Source organism: Bemisia tabaci, chromosome 4, assembly GCF_918797505.1.
Source record: "Bemisia tabaci chromosome 4, PGI_BMITA_v3".
Taxonomy (NCBI): domain Eukaryota; kingdom Metazoa; phylum Arthropoda; class Insecta; order Hemiptera; family Aleyrodidae; genus Bemisia; species Bemisia tabaci.
The window spans coordinates 13,687,567-13,713,032 of record NC_092796.1 but is presented as its reverse complement, the minus strand read 5'-3'; the positions used below and the strand labels follow the sequence as shown (position 1 = coordinate 13,713,032).

Genomic DNA, 25,466 nt, shown 5'->3' with positions numbered 1-25,466 from the left:
AGCCATTTTTACACGCGAATCTATACCACTAGATGGCTTGTTACATCGCTGACTTCAAAAATCATTTAAAAATATAAAAACGCAAATTCAGCTGAATTGAAACCCTTGACGCTAATTTCTAAACGTTCTTTTCGACACTCAGAAAGCTTCAAAGAATTTAAAAGTAAGAAATTTAAATGATTCATTAAGAAAAATTTGTTCTCTCCCATAAGAAAAGCATTGTTTCCGACATTTCTGGTTTTCGCGGCAGTAATGCTGACGTCATGCGCAGAAGATTCTCATTTGGGTTTCGGGAATGACTACTGACCTATATGGATGGATCTTGGTCGGGACTGTCGGGAGTGGGGAGCGCTGAGCGCGAGTCTCTGCGTATGCGTCATCGCTAGTCGCCGCACACTAGTCTCCGGAGAACTGGACAAAACAGCCTCGAAAAGTGACTTCAACGGCGATCCAGTACTTTGCGACTCTATTGTACTCTATGTTGTTGACATTGATAGACAAAGTGATGGACTAAAAGACATAGAGAGTATAGAGCGATCCTGTTGGTTGAAATTCGTGGTTCTTATAGACTAAGGAGGTAAATGATGGACTGATTATAGGGTCCCCCGTGGGTTGCCGTTATTTAGTATATTTCCTTTGTCCATTGCAACCACCAACTTCCACCATTAGAGTCCTCATATAGGATCCAAATATTCCTTTTGTCGTCTTTGTCTATAGCTTTGTCTATCAATTTCAACAATCAGCCTGAAAGGAGAAAACCTAAGAACCCAGTCTACCTGTTTCATATGCCTGCCGGTTACAGTCCTTACAGTATCTGCGCAAGCAGCTGAAAAGGTTTACTTTCTGCAACGGGATCTAGTGAGTATAAATCTGACAAAGAAGTGATCTTGGAGCTGTAAAAGGGTTATTAAGAAGAGGCCACCGGGGAGTAGGGTTGGCACCTCCAAGACTGGCGCGCGCGGCCTACCGCACAGCATCAATGGACCAGCATGAGATGATCAGCCACTACTGCCTTTACAGGCTCCTCACCCTTACACTCCGTACTGACTAGCCGGCCGGCCGCGCGGCTAATGTGATGTCGATTTACGCATAGTTTACCTGCCGCCGCCATTGAGAACAAAACCTGTCCACCCCGCCCCACCCCTCTCTCCTCCTCGGTCAAATCATGTTGCCAAACCAGTGAAACATTGTATTTTCAAGACCCCGCGTTAGTAGTTGAAAAAAAAAAAATTATGAACGCTACATTTTACATGAGAGTGAAAATGAAAAATATCTCAAACGTTAGATGTGCCTGTGAGATTTTGAAATGGACCATAAGACAATGCATAAAAAACGCATAATACAGGTTGTCTTGTCAACGTTTACAAATAATGCGTCGAACACATAAATTGTTTTCAAATTTAATTTCTTAACTGAGTATATAGCAATTCTCGTGTTCGTCAATTCAAAATTTCCGCCAGTCGAAAAACCAAAGTCTTCTCGAATATAATTAGGCACTGAACTGCCTGCCTTCAATATGTTTTAGGGTAGTAGAATTTTTGTGCTGAATTTTCCTTGACTAATTTTGATGTCTGGTACTTTATGAGAGAATGCTACTTACGATGAGGATAAACACAAAATTCAAAAATAGAGAAGATTCTTTTACTTTGACTCTAAATAAGTGTTTCTTTCTCACGAATGACAGGCAGTTGCTGGCACACTCGCGTTTGCGTGAGACGAAATGAGAGTCGTCGGGTTCATCGGGTTTCGGTCGGATAGGCAAATAAACTAACTGCATGGTAATGCGTAGAGTATCACGAGCAGATGAAGGCGCTCCAAATTGAGAGCGTGCATTTGAAGTCCATTCCCAGGGAATCCTGTATAGCGCCGGTGAGAATTATCGTCACTTGCCTTGGCTATCCGAAAGTCCCTTACAAATTGCTGTCGATCTTTAATTTTCTGTGACATGATGTAATTAAGGCGTATGCTCGCAAATCATTTCAATGATGAAACTTCGCGACTTGCTTTATGACGTTCCCGATTTTTTTTTTTTTTTTTTTTTTTTTTTTTTTTTTTTTTTTGTCACATTTTAACTACTTGAAGGATGACAAATCATCGTTGTTACACACAATTACACGAGACTATTAGTTGCTTCTTCAAAAACATTCTCTAAAAATGTTGAACAATCTTTTAACATCCTTTTAAGAATATAATAAAAGCGATCAATTTGAAATACTGGACTTGAAATGGCTGGTTCTTTCCGATGTCTCGCCGGCATCAGTCACCGAGCTTGAACGATGATATTTGAACTTAGCCGTCGTGACACTGCATATTCATAATTTTGAAGGCGCTTTCTAGGAGCGCACTAGAAAACACATACTCACCAATAAGATTCGACGAGGAGCGGAAAATGAGTAATTAAGGAAGACTGAGGACCAACATTCGAACGAGAGGTCTGAAAACTAAAGAAGGTGAAAGCGAAAGAAGAAGAACGAATGGGAAAAGCGAAAACAAATCAAAAGAAATAGTCGTTTTCAATCAAAGCTCCCTCATTCGCATTCCGAGCTTACACCCGTACCTCGAGAATCGTGGATAAACTGCGCAACAGCAGCGCTAATGCGCGTCAATCATCTCTGAAGCTCGTCCTCCAACCCAACAGAGCTTTTTCAGGAAATTCGATAGTCCTCCCGCAAAAAATTATACTCCTGCTGACCAACTGCACACTTTGGCAATATCGTCTCACCTGTTGCCTCGCTGCCGCCACCGCGCCGCTAGTCCTCTACTCCTCTCGCGAAGCGGACCGAGCGATCCAGCGAATCAGTGCCGTGGTTTGAACCGAGCCGCTAACACATGACCTCCTTCGTTCACCGGCTCCTCCGATCCCCGTGACTGTTTCGTGTACCGTCCAGTGCGTTCTCAGACGGAGATAATCCAGCTTTCGCAATTTTTAATACGAACCCCAGTTTTTAGTCTTGAATTTGAAGTTGGCGTTTGCTTACGTGGTCCAGCGCTCGGCCCTCGTCGAATGAGTTAAGAACTCGACTGTTAAAATGTCCGGAGGACCCTCTCCATTGCTCCAACTCTCGCTGCTTTGTGTGTTCGTGGTAAGTCTATGTTTATTTGAATCATTAAATGGGATAAGGAAGTTGGATCGGCAGTATGCAGTGCTGCACTGATCGACACTTCGTTAGTTGCAGGGATCGAGTGCTCAAGATTCCATTGAGGGGAACATGAACCTAACCTGTAAGAGTGAGGAAGAACTGATTTTCCAATCAGACGCAGGGACTACCTAAATATTGGAAGACTCGATTTGACCACTCGAAAAATTCCGAAGGGCGCTTATTGGATCGAGTCAATAGGAGAGGTCGGACACAATTTGGAAACTTTAAACGCTCATAACTCCCATTTACACAAAACTTAGAGGTTCCAAAAGTGATTCCTTTAGTTTTCTCGTGAAAAATTTCTTTCAGAAGCACCTCTTAAAATTTAAAATATGACGAAATAAACATCAAAGTTTGCAGTTGTAGTCAACAATTTCATGTCCCATCTCTCTAACTGACTCGGTCCACTGTGGGACGTGGAAGCACCCATTTTTCCACAGTAATGGCTGGTGAATGTCAGGAAATCATTTTTGTTTCCTTGACTTGTCTTTCAAAACTTCAACACGTTGCCCGTCGGTGGCGAAAACAAATTACCAAGTATTCACTAACTTTTACACCGCATAATGACCCTAAAACCATGAAAATATGAATAATAATCTCTAAATCTCTCTGCTCTAATCTCTTTGCTCTGCTCCGGTAAGGGAATCCACTTGATATTTTTGTATGGGACCACGAACTTTTCGGAGCGAGTTTGTGGAAGGCCAAAAAAATTGCCCAATATCGTGTGTAAAAGGTCACGACAAGTACTTTTCACAAAAAGCAAAACAAATGAAATGTGAAAAGAGATTTGCAGTTTCGCAAACCGGGCGGCTTGGTTTTGTAGTTCCATTATCGATGTACATATCGACGGTGAAACTACCAAACCACGTATCTCGTTTGCGGTGTTTAAAAATCTACGCTCGCATTTTATTTTTTTGAAGTAGACCAAATCAATATCATTCCTCGAAATTTTCACAGAATTTTCTCCGCACGAAGAGGAAAAATCACAGAAATTTTCAAGACTGGACGTTAAGTAGTTTTTCATTTAAAAAATAAAGTATGACAGGAAGTCTGCGACGTCGCAAACCGAGATACGTGGTTTGGTAGTTTCACCGTCGATATGTGGCTATACATGGTGAGGAGGACCCCATAGTGTTAAAAGACTCAAAATGGAGCTACTACTACTTAACGTACGTAAAGGACTACAACATGAACATTTTAGCTTAAAAATCACCGTAAAATTTGGCGAAACTTCAAAACATAATTTATTTGTAGCGGTTTGCAGTTTCTTAAATGCAAAATTTTCAAAAACTCAAAATTCACAATTTTGAAAAATGACTGTCATTTGAAAGTTTGGATTTATTTTGCTCTGCGCTCAGGATCAATGTAACTTTGTGGTCTGCATTGAAGCAAAAATTAACCGCTTCTCTACAGCTTATTATTATGAATATACTTTACACTACTTTAGCCTGAGAGGATTACAGAAAGGTCGGGCCCCCTTCAAAATGCTTCCTCTCCCCCCCCCCCCTTACCCGTGAAAGTTGCGACCACGCGTACCATTTCTTATACTTTCTTGAAGAATGAATGGGCTCTTTCCGCCCTCTCCCCGATGATTGTTGCCAGATTGTACTGAAAACTCAGCACCTTTTCCCATTTCACCCTATGTAAAATATCAGCATTTTATCGCTTAACCTGGCAACCTTGCCTCTACGAAAACTTTCTAGCCATGTTTAACAGATTTTTTTCCCGCTGAAAATCCAAATTTTTTCGACCGAACTTTGAAAAAATTGCTTTCCCGAAGAACTCTCCTTCTGAAACCTTGGTCTCTTTTTCCATTGACGGTCGCAAAAGGTAGGATGTTATGATACAGAATCTTTGACATAATCAATCTTTGAATATACCGAACACCTTTTTCACCCGACACTGAGCTAGACAGAGCTAGATTGAAGGAGATGGGTTTTGGAAGAGTTCCCAAATTGCGAAACCAACAATGATTAATTCTTGAACATTCGAGGAACTAGAGAGACAGAGATTAACAAACTACTCGACATTCTGTATCTGAATCACATGGCATGCGTAAGGAGTGTCAATGCTCTTATTGTAAATAATCCTCACAAGTATGCTCAAACACTTGAAATTAATTATTCTCATGTAAAAGGAATGGAAACTTGACTGAGATTTGAATAAAGTCGGTACAGGGAGCGCTACACTATACTTTTTTAGTTTTCTAAGTTATAGGGCTCGGACAGGGAGGCAAAATTTCATGAAAAATAAAATATTGAAATTTCACGTGAAAAATTTCATGAAATTTCAGAAATTTATGAAAGATATTGAAAAATACAAGTTCCTTTTTATGTTTCGAAGGCTGTAAAAATCGTGATTTTCTTCTATTTCTGGCCGTTTGAGTGCGGATTTCATAATCTAGCCCCTGAAAACTATGAAATATTTCACAGCCTCGCGAAATTTCAAGAAATATTTCACTGAAATATCCAATCGTTCATTTCTTTCTTACGTTTAATGCCACTTTGGGCTCGGAGAAGGGCTTCCTCCTAAAAAAGAACCACAGGAGATCTTTTACAAACAAGCTAACGGACAAAGCTTGAGATTCAGGGGGTAAAGCTTTATCTTACAAGGTTTTTTCCAATAATTTCCCGTGAAAAATAGATGCCGGTTTAAAAAAGTTCCAAAATGTCCATCCAGTTAGTACAGATTTCATTAAATTGCAGAGGTCACAGCTTAGAACATTTCAGATTTACGTTGTCGCAATATGTTGCAACATTTGTAACATCCAAGTTTGAATTAAATCGCAGTTTTGAAGTGCTTTGCGCGTTGCCTAACAAATTATGTACAATATTAGCTTATATCTATGTAGCAATGAGCCAATTATTACAATTGACAGTGCGTCAAACGGGGAGACGAATAACAAAATTAATTTTAATATATTTTGCGTCCGAGTGCTGTTTGTCGTATACTTACGTTTAGGATTTGCTTGATGCTAAGATTCTAACAAATTATTGTGAGAGAAAAAGCGTGTCCTGCGGTACACTTCAATAGAATCCTGTCAGCTTTGATTAAGTTATGTGTGATTAAGTAACCAATTATTTTTTCTAGAAGTGCGCAGAAACGTCACGTTTCCATATCGTGCGAAAACCACCTAATCTGCGTAATTGTGCGAAAACGTCTTGCAGTCTTCCCCGAAGACGGGCTTAAATATAAAATGAATTAAGAGGAAAAGAACAACGTAAGTACTGTAAAAATACAGCACGCGACCGGAAGACCAAAAATGTCATACAAGAATTTGCATTAATTTAATTTATACTAGCTGTATCTCGAAGCGTCTATCCCTCGGCTATTTGTATAACAAAAAACACCGACGCATTACAAGTCAGGAATCATCCCTAATTTAAGTTGCGTATAGAGTCCCTTTATACCCAGAGTAACGACAACTCGATTATCAGCTGACTGGCAGCCGACCTTGGCTGGCCATGGAGGCCGAAACTAGTGCACTCAAACGAACGATATTGGGGGATAAGGATCAGGAATCCTGCGATGTCTGTCACACAGAAACAACAACATCAACAAATTGATCAATTAAAAAGAAAATGAGATTGGTTTGTGAATAATTTCTTAATCTATTTTCATTTTGGACCGATGGCAATAACAATTTACTCTTGATAAACCACAATTAGGTAATATTTTCATTATTCTTGTTCACATACGAGGTACCGCCATCTTGGTGCACTAGTTTCGGCCTCCATGAGCGAGAACCAATCAGAATTGGATTTTTTTTTAGGCCACTTTCAGCCCAATCCTGGCCCAACCAAAAGTGAGTTGTCGTAACTCTGGGTATAAAGGGACTCTAGTTGCGTAGTGCCCCAGGGAGTGTGATCATCGTAACATTTATGTTACAGAAAAGTCAGGGTGGGAGGCAAAGCGTTAACGCAACGATATTGAGTGATTTTCCCGTATTTCTAAAATCCCAGGCGTTGATACTTAATATAATAAAAGGCGCAGTAGGAAGTCACTGTTTTATACTCATGATGATGTTCTCTTAGCCTAAATCAATTGTTCTGTTCCGATTCAACGCAATCCTTCAATATGTGCTTAATTTTTTATTTGGGGCCTGTGCAGCATCATTGAATTACGGGAGGAGTGGGAAGTGTATTGTTGTAAAAATACTGCAAACTTAGCCCTACACTATTAAAAAACACATGACTTTAACCAGCTTTAACATAATATGTAAGTCGAAAATGCTAGCTTAAGTTAGTCTCAGCTCTGGAATTAATTTTAATTCCCCTGTAGAAGATAGGTTAGTATGGCCCAAAAGGATCAGAATATGTAATTATTCCTCGCAATCCGTCATTTTTGGTTTACAACCAATTTCTGAATTTGTCATATGGAAAAATACCTAATTTTACTGGAAACCGTAAACTCTTTTATTGACGAGGGAAATGGGGGAGGGGTCACTTCCAGAAATCGTCTCTTGACCCAAAGGTTGCTTCTAGTTTGCGGGCGGTACCAAAAGCGCAAACCCTAAATGTGAGAAACCCCAAAAGTGGAAGGGAGAGTGTCGAGATAATTTCATTATCATGCCTGAATGCAACTATTCGGGCTCCATGGATGTCCGTGTTGCGTGTGCATGAAAATGAAGGCGTTTCAACTGTCCAGGAACTTACCGCTTCCCCCGCGCCACGGCCGACACGGAACTGCGTTGTTGGGCAGTACTGCGAGGATCCTGGATGACATAGCTCGATCCTGTTGTAACGATTCCTATTTTTTATGCTACAAAAACGTTTCTAAGGCATGAATAGTTGCTGTACAAATCATGGTCAGCGCATCGCGACATTCAAAAAGGAGCACAAAATATTCTTACAGCCTGATCCTGTGTGCGAAAATTCGTATTAGTGCCCACGAGATGTCTTTGTGTTTGAAATGACGAATTGAAGGTGCTTTGTCATTTTGAATCCTCGCAATACAGCTCGCCATCGCGCCACGTGTGAAGCGTGAGTGGCTGGAGAGTTAAAACGCCTGCAATACCATGCTTATGCAACACGGACATCCATGGAGCTCGAATAGTTGTATCTAGGCGTTGTGATGAATTCGTCCACTGTTCGTTGCATGCGACAACGAACTGAGGGTACTTTGATTATTTTTCTCTCGCCTTAACTGAATTCAAGCGTCATCTTTTTCGCGGATCAGGTATACCTCATCGGCTTTTAAACTTTATAAAGTTTTTCTCATTTTTATCGCGACATCTTCAATTTTCCCCAAAAAATGCCTTTTTAATGGGTATGTATTTTAGTAACGGCTCCTGCCACTTGGTTGAGTGCCAAACATTACATCTCTGGTGAAGATTTCCGGATGTTTCCGGCAAAATTAATCCTTTGTAGCTCGAAGCATCAAAAACCAATAATTTCACGCAAACTAACTTCCATCGGATATTTATTTCAACAGATTTCAAACTTTTGTATCTAGAGCAAATTTTTTATCCTGAGACTGGACTTTTATTGCTTTTTGTGTGATGGTTTCATGCCACAGTTCTGCCCAGCGAAGTAACGACTCAATTTTTGAAATTTAGTCTCTTTCAGTGTATTTAATTTGACCATTTTAAGTCAAATGGATGGTCGATTCCGCCGAAAAGCGAAACTGTTTTTCTGCGAAAACGAGAGATATCAGAGAGTAGTAAACACGTTAAAAATTGTCGTCATTTCCGACAAGACGGCAATAATTGGACGCATTAACATACGCGCGAGAGCTGTACTTACGCTGTCTCGTGAAAATTGCCATTATCTCTACCAACTTCTCACTATCAGATCCGTTCATCATTATTTTGATGCGTAAACACGCAAGTGGACAGAAGATTCCTCGCGGAATTGAATAAAATCATAGAGACCATGATTAAATTACTTCTAATTTGCGGTTGTCTCAAGTGTCTCATCCGTTGTGATCAAAGACTTATGCAGTTTTGCGCAGCTAGAAATAAGTAGATCTCTTCATTTTTATAATTAGGTACTCTTTTGTCAATTCTCTACCATCGCAACGATTTCTCTTAGGGTCTACCCCATGATTATTGATCTTTTAATGACAGACGGATGATTTGTCTGTTGCCATTTTCCATTTAAACACCACAGCGCACATATTCCTGGGGGCTTCATTTTCGAGCGTGCTGTGTTCTTTTCGCGCGGTAGGACGGCGCGGCGTAGCCAGAGGAACTTCATAAACTTGCATTCGTGCCCCATAGAAGTATGACGTGGTCATACTATGTGATATGCAGATATCGTTGTTGGCATGCTGCAGAGAATCAGAATGGACAATCCACGCAAGGTAAAGGTCACCAACACTGCAGAATACCTCAATGCCCCCTCATCCAGTAGATCCTAGGGGAAAATCCGTCGCATATTCGATAATTATTTCCAGGATTACTTTCGAAATGAACTCGAAAATAAACTGCCAATCCAATGTGTTTCCATCCCTTTCCTTTTTCGTTTTTACAATGGCTTATTACTTACTTGGTTGATAAAGCTTGAAAAAAATTTTGTTTTAACCAAAGAATGTGGGAAAAGAAAAGAAGGAAAGAGCAAAGGCTATTCATGACGGGTTCTGCCCTGCCCACTGTTGAGATCACCACGTGTCATAGCAGAACGCCTTAAACATGTTTTTTGAGTAATAATGGGCGTAAAATAGCTGATAATGTTGATATAGTTAGAATATGTTGCTCGTTTAATGATGCAAAGATGTGATGATTACATGTATACATGTTTCGTATTATTATTTTGAACTCTTAAAAATAGTCAACATCTGATCAATGGTATGAATAATTAAAACGAATTTAACGCGGAACGTTTTCTGAGGTATGGAAGGCAATGGTAATGCATTCGATCAATACGATCTGATTATCATGAGACGCAACAGCAATTAAGTCAGTACACAGGTAACAAGTAAGCTATGTGCCAATCGGATTAAATACATATCAAATTAAACGCCGAGTATAGTAATTATCACAAGCGGTACTAGGAAAAATTTAAGTATAGAAGCAACATTATAAGAGAGCAATTTTCTAAATCATTGGCTGCTGCAATTAGGTTAGATGGACAATAGCATGATACGATTAGAATTAAAGTGTTTATTTTCTTCTTACTTGAAAGTTTGTCTATCTCGACGCCGACGCAAAATAAACGCAACGCGGATTGGCATCCCGGCCACCAAGCAGGCCCAACCCCGCCCCGGCGGTTCCATACTCTCTTGGAGAGTCATCACACGACAATACAAAACTGATGTTACAATTCAAAATTTTTAAGAAAGAGCTCCTTTTGAGATTATTATTTGCTACTTTTTGGAAAAACGTTGGAACCCTCCCTGTTGATCTTGTATAATTAATAGAGATAAATAATTCAAATTTGACTGATTAAGTAATACTCATGAACATTACAATGTGTAACTCCAGACAAAAAAACCCAGCATTGTATCAATAAGCATAGTCATTAAAATTGTTGTTTCCTCTCGCGTTTCCAACTTGAGCATTCCTAACTAAATTCGACTACTGACTTAAATGTTTGACATTTTTACTTTATTCTCTCAATTTTCTATTGCGCGTATCATCAGTTTTGTCGCGCAGGAGGAAAACTCGTTATATCATACTCAGATTTAGGCTTCAAGTCAACTGATCCGCATTCCAGACAGAAAAATTGTGAGAAATTCCAAATCTCTAAGACAATTGAACGGAATCGATCGACGACAACAACAACAACAAAATACGAAGAAGGGAGTATGTACACAAACTTCCTAAAGCCATCATAAGTTGCCAAAAGATTGTGCAACAATGGACCACTAGACAAGGTACGAATTTAAGCGATCTGATACATGTTTCTTAACCAGAATTTCACGTAGAAAACGATTCACACAACGAAAATTACGGAAACCAACTCCTAACGAAGATATTAACGTTTTTATTTCACATTGGTTACGAGGAATTTGAACTGCCCGCTCACAAGAAACTCGAAACTCTACGTGAGTCAAATCGCGCACTACAACGGTTTCAGCAAGCTCCTCAATCGAGCAATGTTCATTTCCCATCATGATTGTGTTGTTCAAACTATTAGCAATTTGCTATAACTGAGCCAAAGCGTCAAGATTGAGGTTGCCAGATTTTTATATCGCAGAGACTGTCATGATAACGTTTAGCGCGCGATGTGAATCACGTAGAGCATTGAGTTTTCATGAGCGGGTGGTTTGAATTCACGCATTAAGAATTATTAAATATCTTCGTAAGGAGTTAATTTCGGTAATTTTCGTTGTGTGCATCGTGTTTAACGTGAAATTTTGGTTATGAAACATGTATCAGAATGCTGAAATTCGTACCTTGTCTAGTGGTCCATTCCTCTGATGAATTCCTCCGAACATAGTGGCTTAATGATAACATCTCTTATCAGGAAATCAAAAAGAAAAATTAAGAGCACATTTCCCAGTGAAAAGTCCATGTACTAAACGAATTTGTGATCTTCTATCACACATGATGTTTTGAATTTGAATCCACTCTTCAAATGGGGGAAAAACAAATTAGAATTATTATTGCTCCGGGAGGACCATGCTCCCCTCTCGGTCTCAAATCTCGGCGACAGGTCTGTGTCCACGTCGTGTTTATAAGCAGCGAATTTTAAATCCCGATGGCGAGATACGGCGAAAATGGAAATCGCAGTTTCCATAATATCATTTCAAGGAACAGGCCCGTATAATGAGAAGGGGGACAGGAAACTCTTATGTAAATCCACGTTTCATGGCGAAAAGCGTTCGGGAAACATTTCGGATTTTGTAAATGCTTCTTTTAACAGTTGACGGAGTGACGCACTGGCTCAAACATGCAAATGGGTGCCTACACTTCAAGGCAATGTTAATCGACTGCACTCAAAGTTGCACGACCTAAGAGGAAAGGTCGACAAAAAAACTAAAAGAAATGCGCACATCCCCTATGTTGCCAAATATTGAATAAATATACATGTTTAGTGTTTACCCATCATAACAAGCAATGTGGGTAAACGTATGCGTTTTTCATACAACAGCGACAATTGGACCGCGTTTAACAGAAAGGAACCATGCCACATCAGCCATTGCCAAATTTAGCTGGGCAATTTAATTTTTTATGAGAAAACGTTTCTGTGGATTCCTTTGAACATTTTAAGGAATTTGCTTCGTACTAAGGGGAAAATTCGCTGAAATTTGCACGAAAATCCGCACAACCGTTTTCATGTAAAAAGTTGAATTCCCAAATTAAATTTGACAATAGCTGATGAGGCTTGGTTCCTTTCTGTTTAACGCGGTCCAATTAGGGACGACGAGGGTTTTGATTGAGGGCTCTTCGGAAATTACAAGCTGTTTATCTTGTGTCTCAAGATCAACCCATGCTTTTAATAATATAATATTAATATAAATATCAATCATATAATATTAATATGAATATTAATCATGTAATATTAATATGAATATTAATAATATAATATTCATATTATATATTAATATCGTTGTCTTTGAAACGAAAGAACGTAACTAGATTTCACCGTTGCTATTTCCACTCGCAAACTGTAATTTTATGAAAGAAATTTTAGGGATATCTAATTGATAATGTCAATGATTTTCCCCCTGATTACACACATAAATCATCATAAGTTTGAATAGAAACTGCGCTGTCACACTTACTTCCTTATTATTGGGCACTACACAGCCCCCGTGGGCCTCATGTAACGAGGCATCATAATGTTCCCCTGGTAAAAATTGGCAGTAGAATCTGTGTTCCAAAATACCATAGACCTATACGGCCGGCTGTAAGATTTCCAATAGCTTCTACAGCCGGCTACACAATTTCTTATAGCCTTTTATAGCCGACAGCAACAGCCAGGCGATAAAGTGTATGCTAAACGTTACTAATTACGGATGCTAGGACTTAGTGAGTTTTTGGAATACTGCTCTCTTTTTGGGCCGTAGTATCTTGATTTATTTTGCGAGGAAAGCTCCGTACTTTTGATGGATGCCTGCCATTACTAATATATTAGAGCGCCTTCAGTTTCGTATGATACTGTGCAATACCTCTGGTGTGAAATAGTTGCTTCAAGCGCCGTGGCAGGCGGGCAGCCAGCGCGGAACACGCTTTGGCGCCTACAAATCTAATAGGGATACTTCACGCGTTGCGCAATGCGTAAGGTATCCCTGTTAGGTTTGTAGGCGTCAGTGCGCCGCCGCTCCGCTTTGTGTTAGGCTCTAATATTTAATCTGGCGGAGTCAGCGTTACTCAACTCATGATTTTGAAATGTTTGCACATCCTGTATGGATTATTTTAATTGATGAAAAAAATACGTATTAAAGGAAAATATAATGTGTGTTTTGTAAATATTAAGGTGGTTCCGTATCAAACTCAATGATTTCCAAAGCACACGAATTTCTACACAATTTCTTATAGCCTTTTATAATCGATGGCGAAAAAGCAACAGCCAGGCGATAAAGTGTAAAGCCCGGCGATAGGAACTATATCCCGGCTGCATAATTTTGTATCGCTTCGTATAGCCCGGCCGTATGATTTTCTGTAGCCTTCTTTAGCCGCCTGTAAGAATTCCTACGGTATTTTGAAGCGCAACTCTTATCGCCAATTTTTACCAGGGTCTTTCTTCCTCTTTTTGCCTTTGGTCTTTTTCTACCTCAATCGCGCAGCCATTTCTTTGTAAAAAAAATTGATTTGTTTCGACTCCACGGAAAATGACCTTGGGCTGTGCTGTACTCAGAAATGCGTGATGGAGGGTACGAAACTCCCGCCATTTTACCGCGACGCGACGCAGGATCCTTGAATCCTTAATCCAAACCTTGAGTCAGTCTAGCTTTTGGCCTCGCGTGAAAAAATGTATCGATGTCTTAAAATTCAGTTTCAATTCATCCATTCCTGTCACGAGCCGATTTTTCCGACCAGTAACGCAACGTCATTATAGCAGATTTTGGTCGTACTGGCCAATCTAACGGGCTGATTGTTGAAATTGATAGACATAGAAGACATAGGGAGCATGGAGCCATCCTATTGGTTGAAATGGGTGGTTCTTATAGAATAAGGGGGTAAATGATGGACCGACTATCCCTCGTGGGTTGCCGTTATTTAGTATATTACCTACCTCCTTTTTCCATTGCAACCACCAACTTTCACCAATAAGATTCCTCCATATTCCTTTCGTCTTCTTTGTCTATAGATTTGTCTATCAATTTCAACAATCAGCCCACAGCGCTTCCTACTAACTGAACAGTGTGGCAGTGAGTCAAAAATTGAATGGCCTCCTTGAAAAGTGATCGAGAGACCTTATTTTCAAAAATGGATTATTGCACGGAACTTTCATGTCAACCTGGAAAAATGTTAGGAGTGCGCAAACGGAATAGGATCAATTTATTAGAAGAGGGGCCTGCCCAGTATCTCTCTCTGTCCCTCTAGATTTGGTCTGAGAAAAAAGTTATGGAGGCTCATTTTGATGAGATTAAAAAATTACCGCTTCATTTCTTTGTGGATGAAGCGATTTTAAACGTGATAAAGACGTGTTCCTTATTGTCTAATTTTTGTGAATCAAGTTGAGGAATTAAGTATCAACTGATTTTTTTGTCATCAAAACTATCGTCAAGAATACGATCCTCGTAAAAAGGATCCGTGACACAACGGAACTTGCCATAAAATTTACAGTATTTCTCTCAAAATCCTAAAAGTTTACAGGAATCGAGTGTACGTAAATTCAGACCTCAAATATGTCTTAAGAATGCAATAATTACCGAAACTATTTTGAATTAATATTTTTCTCGTTCTAGTTCAGTGTTTGACCTACGACTCAGATCGGATTAGCTTCGATGAACTCTAGAAGGAGTGCTAGTGGCCTGGGAGCTTTTTTGCTAACTAAAATGAATTTGACCGACAGGCTTGATGAATACCCACAATTTAAATCGTTTATCCTTGTTTAAATATTTTAATCATTGCATATATATTATTTCATTTTGCGTAGCATCCTAACATAATCAAAAAGTTTGAAGTTCAGTGCTGTTGCTGCATGTGTTTTGTATTCCTTTCTCCCATGTGATTTCATCATTTTTTGCCTTGAACCATGTTAAGCTCTAATTTTTTGTTTCAGGCGGGGAGTGTTTATGGGGAAGGAAAGTGTGTGTGGTATGGTGAGTGCGGTTTGAACGACGCAAGACAAAGTCTAAACTGTGCCTACGATGGGCCCCCGAAACCGTTCTCGAACGCATCAAGTCTCTCGGTACTCCGCAAATTCTGTCCCTCGCTTCTCCGAGAAAATCCAGGTAAGTTGTTTTTATTTATAAGATATTCTTCTTCAAAATTTGTAAAAATACTCATACCGTATGGTTTTATACTTTTTGTCAATCTGAAATTTAGGAAAAAAATCGAATAATAGTGATAAGTCATATATTGACACGGTGGCAATCCACAAAACCACAAACCCTCGACTCACCTTAGCTTGAAAATTGCGGCGAGAAAGAGGTCCCGTTGATACGACTTTCGAGAGTTAAGGATCATCGCTTGGAGCTTTGGCCTCATTGATGGCCACGGGTTCATGTGTCCGCGCTGTCGTGCTAAGAGAAAACACCGTATGAGCCTTCAGGCGTTGCCAAATTTCCTTTGATAAATCACGAATTTCCTGGTAAATTTATGAATATCTCTGTTTCAGTTTTTTGACTAATCTTGTTCGCAAGTGCACCTAAACCTAAAGTGCCTGAAAATTTCAAGGAAAGATATTCATTAATTTCCCTAAAAATAAACATTTTATCGGAGGAAATCTGGCAACTCTCGAATGTTCATACGACGTTCTTCCTCAGTACGGCAGCATGATGCTACGCCGAATTTCGAAAAATTTTCCGAGAATTAGAATGATGAATGAGCTCCTCAAAAAGGTACACACCTCGTTCTTGACGAATGGAAAATCTAATGAGCTACGCGGGTAGCCTTACCTCACGAAGCTCCCCCCCCCCCCCCCCCCCCGGTTCGGCTCGCGAAAATATTGCGCTGTTATTCGCGCGTGCTAATGATGGCTAGCGCAAAAAAGTGACCTTCAATGGTCCACTTTCCGGCAACTCTCGTAAAATTTGATCGGATGCGCGGCTCAGCTCGTTTTCATACACATGAAAATTCCTCAATTTGATGCCAGATTGAGTAAGAATTTTTTGTCAGTTGGATATGGTTTCTTAGAAACAAATATTTATTCGACTAATTAAGTAAAAAGACATGCAATTTTTAGCACCGTATATACTATGGATTATTTTTTCCGTATTGTATATCGGATCATTAAATAGGACACAAATACTTTAAGCGTTGTCGGTCTATTTTGCCTGCTTTTTTTTGTTGCAAATTTTCAAGTCCATAATGGCCACTCCTTCCTTGACATTTACCAGTTTATTTACTCACAGTTAAATCCTTTTGGTAGAAAAAAGTTATACTCGAGCGATTTTACGCATTTTAAAACATTATGAATTATATGAAAAAACGTTATGCAATGAAGATGTAATCTGCCGATACATTACACCTTTAAAATTCCCAACCCGAAGCTCAAATTTAAATTTTAAATACTAACTGATCATACGAACTTATTTATCGTTATTACCTTGGCAGATATATACTTTTTGTAGAAATATTTTTAGAATAATGCAATGCACGAGCACGAGCAGTTTCTTGTTCTAAGATACAGTCATTGAATTATCCAACAAAATATTTGATTTTTTTTTCATCTTTTCTCTTTAACAGCGAAGTACTGTACTTCAAGAAACTGAGATCTGGAATACACGAGTAAAAACATAAATTGTTTCTTAAAACACCATCACTAAATAAACTCAACGATTAGTTCGACTATTTTTTGCAAAAGAATACTGATTAACTTTTGACGTCTTGTTCCACGTCAAAATAAATCGGTTCATTGTAGTCATCCCTCCCTTAATAATTATTTTTCTCCCTCTTTTTATTGATATCTTCTATTTTTAAATAAAGATTTGAGTTTTAAATTTGTAATGTAGACGAAAGGGAAGACCCGGGATCAGGTATCTCATTAACAGCACGCATTGTTGTGTACATCCTCCACGGTTGAATGATCCCCAAGGGCGTCTCATATGCTGCCGCTTAAGTAAAAAAACACGTATGCGCCAAGAGTTTTGGTTGAAAGTATGTGATTTTTCTGCGGAGGGACCACATATACCTGTCTTTTCCCCCATTCCAAGCCTCTTCCTGCGTGGGCGATACACAGCGAATTGAGAATCGTTAAGAAAGTTGGAACAATGTAAGCACGTGATTAGACGTTGCGTTTGTAGATAATGAAAGAACTTAACAGATCAATTTTTACCGACTGGGGCAAATCTCTGCTTGCACATATAGGAGCGGATCTGTGGCCCTCTCGAAATCTTTGGTAAAAAATTCTTGAAAAAAACTCACTTTCAGCAATTAGTATTTTCCCCCATCGGTCGTAATTTTAAGAATTTTTGAAAGTTTGGACTGGTACACAGAATGCTTGAGCTTTATGGCTTTCTCATAGAAGTTTAGTGCGTCTCAGGTCCAAAATAGTAGACAACTTCACGCTTTAAATTACTGAATATGTTACTTTAAATTACATCATAAAATTATTAACTTTTCATTTCCGTTATTTACTATGCGATCATATGTGGACAATTTTAGAAAACTTCATGCTCCCTCTTCAGCATAAAAATTGTTTGTTAAAAGCTGGGTCATGTATCTAGTTCCTATATTTTTTCAAACTCATCTATTATTTCATTCTAAACTTGGAATAATATCCGACGATTCTTATCGTAAAAATTAGAATATTTCTACAAATGTCCCTAGATATGTGTTTTAACTGCAGGAAAGGAAAATTTTCATGGAAATGAGGCAACTTTGTGCGATGCACTTATGTAACTTTGTATACTCTCTGCACTTTCAATTTCATAGTTTATCTTAAGTACGGTAGATATTATAATCCATGATTGCTTGCATTTACATTGAAGTATTCAAAGGAGGTTTGTTGTTTATGTGTTCAACAAATTGTCAGAGGACAATCGCCTCCTGACTTTTGCGTTGTCCAAACAAAAGGACCCTTCTTTTCCCCTCAAAGGATAATTTTGATATGTCAGTTTTTCTATTTATACACCTTTAATGAAAAAAACTCATAAATTACGAGGAGCTGTTTGAAAAAAGCTATATCAGACCCTGACGAATTACCCTCCTCTCTAGTTCAGTACTATAACTCTCAGACCAACTTTACTCAGAAGGAAACCCTCTTTTTAGGAATACTGATGGACGTCTTGGGAAAAACCCCCTCCCATGTATTAATGGGATTGACACATGTATATTTTCAGACATATCGTTTACCTATTCTAAACTTTAATATCAGACAATTTTTATCGTAAAAATTATGATATATCTACAATTTTCCCTAGAAATATGTTTCTCCCGCAGGGAAGGCAAATTTTGAGTGAAATTTGGCAGTGAGTTTCTAGCCCAGACATGCAATTTGTGTGACTTAAAGTAAACTAGTGTACCAAGTATGTATTGTTTCTTGAACGGAATATTCAATTAGATCATTAAACTATAGGTAATAAAAACGTTATTTTCGTTCCGTTTTTGCCCTTCCCATTCCAAGTCCCTTTAGTGCCACACTAATGGGTAGGACAAACTTTCCAGTTTATTGAGGCTAACTTATTTTTTTATCTCTGCATTTTCCCTCTTACTCCAGAAAAATGTACCCACAACAAGATAGACCGAGTCAGAGACTGTAATTTCTTCTTTTTTTCTTCTTCTGTCAATCAATTAAAGCTCCAAGTTCGGGCTGTGCGCCAAGAAGAGTGTGTCATCAACTGAGCCCAATGCACGATTTCGCCGAGCTGAGAGAGGACTGCGAAATTTTGACCCACGCTGGATTTGCGGTCCAAAAGCGAGAGGAAGGGAGGGGGCGGAGGGGGGGAGGCGGAAGAGCAAGAGGAGGCGCAATTCGCGAGCTCAGCGATCTAATTACAAGTCCCGCTAGCATGCGCGGCTAGAACCGATTGTTAAGCCAGCCGGCGACGCCATCACGCGATCAACAGCGAGGCCGGTGGGAGAAAATTCACACACGCCATCAGAAAACGGAAAACGGCCCCAAACCTGGCCGGAGAGAAAATCGGAATTGTTGTATCAGAATTTTTTTTTCTTTTTTTCTTCTTTTTTTTTTAGTGCATGTTTCCACAATTTTTATGACTTCCTCGCCATCCACTGCCGGAAGGCGTGGCGGTGGGAAAACGAAATTTTGCAACACTCATGATGTCTGATCGGTGATGCTAGATCAGCTGCATTACTCACACAATCGCGCCTATACTTGAGATTAAACGGAGTGGCATAATTTTTCCATTTTTCCAGATTATTTTTCCATATAGTTCCCTGCCACTAAAAACTAAATTATGAAAAAAAAGAGTTTGATCTCTCTCCCTTCCCCCCCCCCCGTAAGGCAAACAGTAAGAAAACCTGAAAAACAGCTGTAAAACTTAATTTTGTTTTGGGAAATATAATCATTTTGTAAACGGAACTGATACGCAAGACTAGACTTTACCCCACTCGCCACCGCCCCCCTTCGAGGGGAAGGGGTAAGACAATCCTAGACGACACCCCTCCCTCCGCTTTTGTAATTTTCGAACGACCCTTGAGAATTTTTCGTAAGAAATCTGTAAAACAGCATCACACCTCTCCCCTCCCTTTTGCCTTGCGTAAGACTGGCCTAACTCCCTATTCCCTAATTTTTCATAAAATACCGACGAGAAACTGAATAACAGAGCCAAAACCAGGATAACATAAAACCTCTTGTTTTCACTGCAGCTTACCGATTGCGATTGATTCTGCGTGTCCCCGGAACAGGGTCAGATTTTGAGGAAGCTGTTTCTTATCGAATCGGCTGATCTGCGACTCCACGCGCAGCACGCATCGCGCCGCGACGCGACCCGTAATCGAGTCGGGAGAGTGGCATTAATCAACCGCACAGGTTCGAGCTTGGGAGTTGGGATCTGATGTGGAGTTAAAGTGTGCGGTGGCTACAAGCTACAAGTGTTTACACAATCGAGATCAAGCCTCTCGCATCGTCCGTCTCTCTCTAATGACAGCGTCGCGGCATGCGAGACGCGACTGCGACGACGCAATGCAGCTTATAGCACGTTCACACTATTGAAGTTCATGGCTTGCAGCTCACAGTGGATCGAGTCAATCGGAGGGTTCGGTCATGAAATTTTTTACTTTCAGTGCAAATTTTGATGTTTATTTCGGCACATTTTAAATTTTAAAGGGTATTTCTGGAAGAAAATTTTACAGGAATACCATTAAAAGCACATTTAGAGCCTCAAAGTTTTGTACTAACGGAATCATAAGCTTTCGAAGCTTCCAAAGTTTGTCCGATTTCTCCTATTGACTCGATCCACTGTGCGGCCCCTCCGACCGGGACGAAAAACCTCATACTCGACAAATTCGCTTGAATCGAGCCGTGAAGTCGAACCCGACCGGCCGGCAACGCGGCTGGAATACAGAGTCATGCAGGCATAAAATCGAAAATTTCAGTGGTCCATTCTTGGTTGGGTCGAAATAATAACTGGACAGCGTTAAACAACCCAGTTTTACGTACATAAGAGTTTTGAAAGAAGATTGTGAGCAATAAGTGAAGGATTGGTAATGTAATAAAGGGCTCACACGGAATTCACAGGAGGTGACGACGCATGAAGGATGCGACGCATAGTAGATCGAGTCAATGGGAGAGGTCGGACAAAGTTTGGAAACTTTAAAAGCTTACAACTCCGTTAAATCGAAACTTTGAGGTATTAAAAATGGTTCCATTGGTTTTCTCATTAAATTTTCTCCAAGAGGCACCCCTCCAAATGTAAAATGTGACAAATTATACATCAAAATTTGCAGTTTTAGTCAAAGAGCTCATGACTGACGTCTCTGATTGGCTCAATCCATTGTGCGAGGATGGATCTAGGGACGGGGAACTCGATTGAGGTCTCGAGAAAATCACCAAAGGCTCCATTTAGCTCCATTGCCACTTCAATGTTTGCAGAGCTTTTTAAAGAAGGACGCCGTATGAGCCTTCAGACGTTGTCTTTCTTTTGAAAAAATATGTATTTTTAGAGGAATCTGAGAATTTTTTTTGCAAATTATCGGAGAATTTTATGCGCGACCAGATCTAAATTATCTGAAAATTTCAAGGGAAGATATTCTCTACTCTCTTCAAAAATAAACATTTTTGTAAAAATAAACATACGGCGTTTTTCATCAGCATGGTAGCGTTACAGTTGAACTCATTTGCTCAATGCAAATAAAAGGGTAAATGAATACCATTTTCAGGTTAAAGATAATTTGGAAATTGTTAGTGGAGCTTTTACAGGTGCTAAAGGTTAATTTAAAGTATCGATACAACTCCCCTCCCTTCTCTCCAAAATAAGTAAATAAAAAAACAAACGAATAACGATATGAAACACAATATTTTACAAAGTTCACTCCGTTTCCCATTAATTGGAAGTAATATGTGCTAAAAGAGTAGTTAGGAGTGTAAAACTTGACGATGCCCCCCAGCCCCTCTGAAAAGGGAAGGAGCTTTTTCATCAGCTCATCCGTGTAATTTTCCAACGCCCACTGCAAGAAAGTGGTTGCTCACATCCTTTTCTTTTGATCTACCACTTGCCAATATATGGACACATTTATGCTAAAAGGAACCATGTGCATAGGGTTTGCGTGTAACATGGTTTCTTTTATCATAAATATGTCCATATAACATTGAGTCCCGAGAACGCTTGGTGGTTTATAGAACGCACTGTGGCATTTCCCGGCGAAAGAAGTTTGTGAGAAGAGGAGCCACTGAAAATGTAAGTGTCAGAGGAATAAATTAATAAAATTTCAAGTTTGCAATCACCGATGAATGACAACTTTTTCGCACGTGGTAGAGGCAGGAGCATGTGAACCCTCTTGTATGCATTTCAGCGCTAATCGGCCGGGCCGTGCAGTAGCGAGATAACTGTGTATCATTCATGAGTGCGCTTCAGGCGAGTCAAGTTCATGGTTCGATGATGTTGCTAAATTGGATGTATCACTCATTCATTAATAAAATAGGACGTTTTATGAGCCGCTCTTCATCCGTTTTGGCAATCCTGCCCAGATTATGCAACGGTAATCCTTTTTCTTCCAATGCAGGGGGCGGCCGTATCGTAATGATAGTGTAATAGCAAATATTTCAAGAAAAAACTTTTCCTCGCTCGTCGCCAAGATTTTCCCCGCAACTAAATTTTTTTATAACCTTTACGTGTTATTAACAGGATGTCACGTGCTCTTGAGAGAGTAACAAGTAAGGGACTGAAGATGAATCAGTTGGCACAAAAGGAAGAGTATGACTTTTATTGAATCAGTATGAATTTACGAGAGGAGGGAAAACTTCATTGTATTTTGCAAAGACCTTCCGTGGGCTTTTTTTTTGTAAACAAATAAAGCAGCTAGTGTTGGAGCAACTCCTTGCCGTACAGCGAATTGCTTCAATTTACTTATTTAAAAATGGTCCCATAAGGGCACCTGTCATTTACTTTAATAAAGTTTCACTATTCTCATAATACATTTTCATCACTGTAATTTTTTATAGAACTTGTAGTTTGTGAAAAACTCAGCTCATAAACCTCACGCATTATGAAGGACATTTATACTCTTACCCCACTTTACCAAAGTTACTACGAATCTTACCACTACTAAACCAAAAACCTGCAGGTTTTTAGTTTAGGTAACCAAAGGTCTAGTTAGTCATACTAAGATTCGTATTCTTTGCGGAATCTTTTCGGTCAAGTCAACCGAAGTGTAGTTTCTATGACAGAAAGCCGCCGTTACTTCGACTTAAAACTGATATTCCATTATTTCCATTTGAGCCAAAGCTCAGTACATGAAAGCAATATGTTTTTTTCTGTTGCACGGAGAAAAAAATCTTCGTGCGTGGGACCCGAAGTTGAGGTCATATGGATCTCTGAAGTTTTCGGATTACGCACCCGAATACTTAAAGTCCAGCTGCTGAAGTTCGGGTCAGACACCTTAAGTACTTTTGTATGTACCCGAACCCTTCGGTATATACCGAAGTACTTCAGATGTCTGACCCGAACCTCGGAAGCTGGACCTAAAGTTTTCGAATGCGCGATCCAGAAACTTCAGAGATCCTGATGACTTCAACTTCGGGTCCCACGCACGAAGTTTTCTTCTCCGTGTGCGGTTCAATTTGTCTGTTTTCCTCGAAAAAACATCCTGGTAAAATATACGTCGTGAGACAAAATACTCAAAATTCTTCGGGGGGCATTCACCCAGGGCCGGTTGTACAAGATTCCCCCGGACCATTTTTTTCCCAATCACGGCCAGAGCTTGACGGAGGAAAATGATGATTCGATAGCATACTCACAAATACTGCATCAAACTGCCTCGGCCCGGCTCAAGTCACCTTATAGATAAAAAGGAAATGAACGATAATGATCTGAATTAGACGTTGATTTATATCTGTAAACACTCGCCCGATATGGTCAGGAACTCACCCGAAGGATGCGTTTTGCACCAGGATAAGGAATAATTAGTGCAATGTGAGCACTACATTGATCTTGTCCACATGCCCTTGTCGTGCGGGGCATATCATATCGAGTGAGCATCGATAATGTATGCGAAAATGTAACGCTTACATTTTGAAACACCTTGTCGGTAGAAAAACTTTTGCGTCGTAGAGATTCCAGCACACTCGAGTCTTTTTTTAGACGAGTCATTCGTGTTGAGTGAACTCTTCCTAGATACCAGTGTGCAGCCTAGAAGTATCGGTTATTTCTGCTAATCAAAGGATCAGAAAGGTCGACCACTGCTAATTTTTCTCTCCGACATTCTCTTCAGGAGAACCAACCAGCGGCCCGATTATTGAAATTGATAGACAAAGCGATAGACAAAGAAGACATAGTGAGTATGGAGCTATTCTATTGGTTGAAATGGTTGGTTCTTATAGACAAAGGGAGAAAATGATGGACTAACTATCGGGTCCCTCGTGAGTTGCCGTTTTTTAGTCTATTACCTGCCTCCTTTGTCCATTGTAACCACTCACTTCCACCAATAGGATCCCTCCAAATCCCTTTTGTCTTCTTTGTCTATAGCTTTGTCTATCAATTTCAATAATCGGCCTGCAGGGGATGAAATTTTAACACGAGCAATTGAACCGGTTGTTTTAGAAAGGGAACAAGTCCATTTTTGCATGAGCCTTGGTTTGCATAAAAGGACATGCTAACGAAGACTCATCGAGACATGGACCTATTCCCTTTTGTCGGAGATTTTTGCCGGGAAATACAGCCATGGGACGATTCTTCCATCGATTACTAACTCTGATGGTACTGTGCGTCGATGAAAAACTTGTTACAGTAATTTTCTGAAGAAGGGAAATTCATTATAGGGAATTGAGGACACCGCACCAAGGACAGCCCATAACTGGAAACCGCGTTTTGAGAAAAACGCATTTAAAGTTTTGTTTTTTATGTACTGCGCAGACTTTTTTATGCATGTACCCTGTTTTGGTGTTTTTGGGTGACCTAACCCTTCTATTCAAGGATGCCGGGTAGATTTTGCGATACATTTTGGGTTTATACTCTCATATATTTAATTTAAAAAAGCTGTTTATAGGCCATTATTACGTCCAACAGTCATTTTGGTGGCAATATGAAGTATAAATCATTTTAATCACTCATGATTAGCGCAAAATGAAAGAATATCGATAGTGAGTAAAGGAAGGGGTAACTAGCACCTTATAGGCCCTTAAGTTTATAGGTCCGTTTAGAGGTCGTTCTTGCACCCATCGATCCAGAGGCTTGACTTAACTCGGTAAAAAAGGTTTTTCGACCTCGAGCCGTTGCTTATCTATATTCTATCGCTACCACAGCATAGTCCAGGGTACGTAGAAACCGAAAAGCAGATGGGCGTAATAACGACCTATACGCCTATAGGCTGTTCTTGGTGCGGTGTCCTCAATTGTAATCTTCCGTCACATTCTTACGGCGCAATGATACAACTATTGAGCTCTCTGGAATGCGTGAGGTATCACGCCGCATTTGAAGGCGTTTTCAAAACAGCCAAGTTCCGATACCCGGATTATCGTTTTGCATAGTTCATATTCTTTTGTTATATTCCGTACCACTTGTTTATTTTTAATCCTCGTATAAAAACCAGCCATTTGTTGTATACAATTCTAGCTGGAGCGCACTTCAGCTATGCATTCACCTCTGCAAAAATGTCAAAGGAAATCGACAAGCCCATGCAGCGTGCATGACGGCTATTTCAATTGTAAT

The 25,466-nt window shown here is 39.8% G+C and overlaps 1 protein-coding gene across 1 annotated transcript in view; it reads left to right on the top strand.

Annotated features, from left to right (window-relative positions):
* Positions 1–2,759: 2,759 nt before the first annotated feature.
* The window catches only part of Npc1a (Niemann-Pick type C-1a), a 56,667-nt gene continuing 33,960 nt past the window's right edge, over positions 2,760–25,466 (top strand). Inside the window, exons 1-2 of the mRNA XM_019047493.2 lie at positions 2,760–3,083; positions 15,257–15,428. Coding sequence (XP_018903038.2) covers positions 3,030–3,083; positions 15,257–15,428 — 226 coding nt within the window. The 5' untranslated portion in view covers positions 2,760–3,029. The remainder of the gene's footprint in view (positions 3,084–15,256; positions 15,429–25,466) is intronic.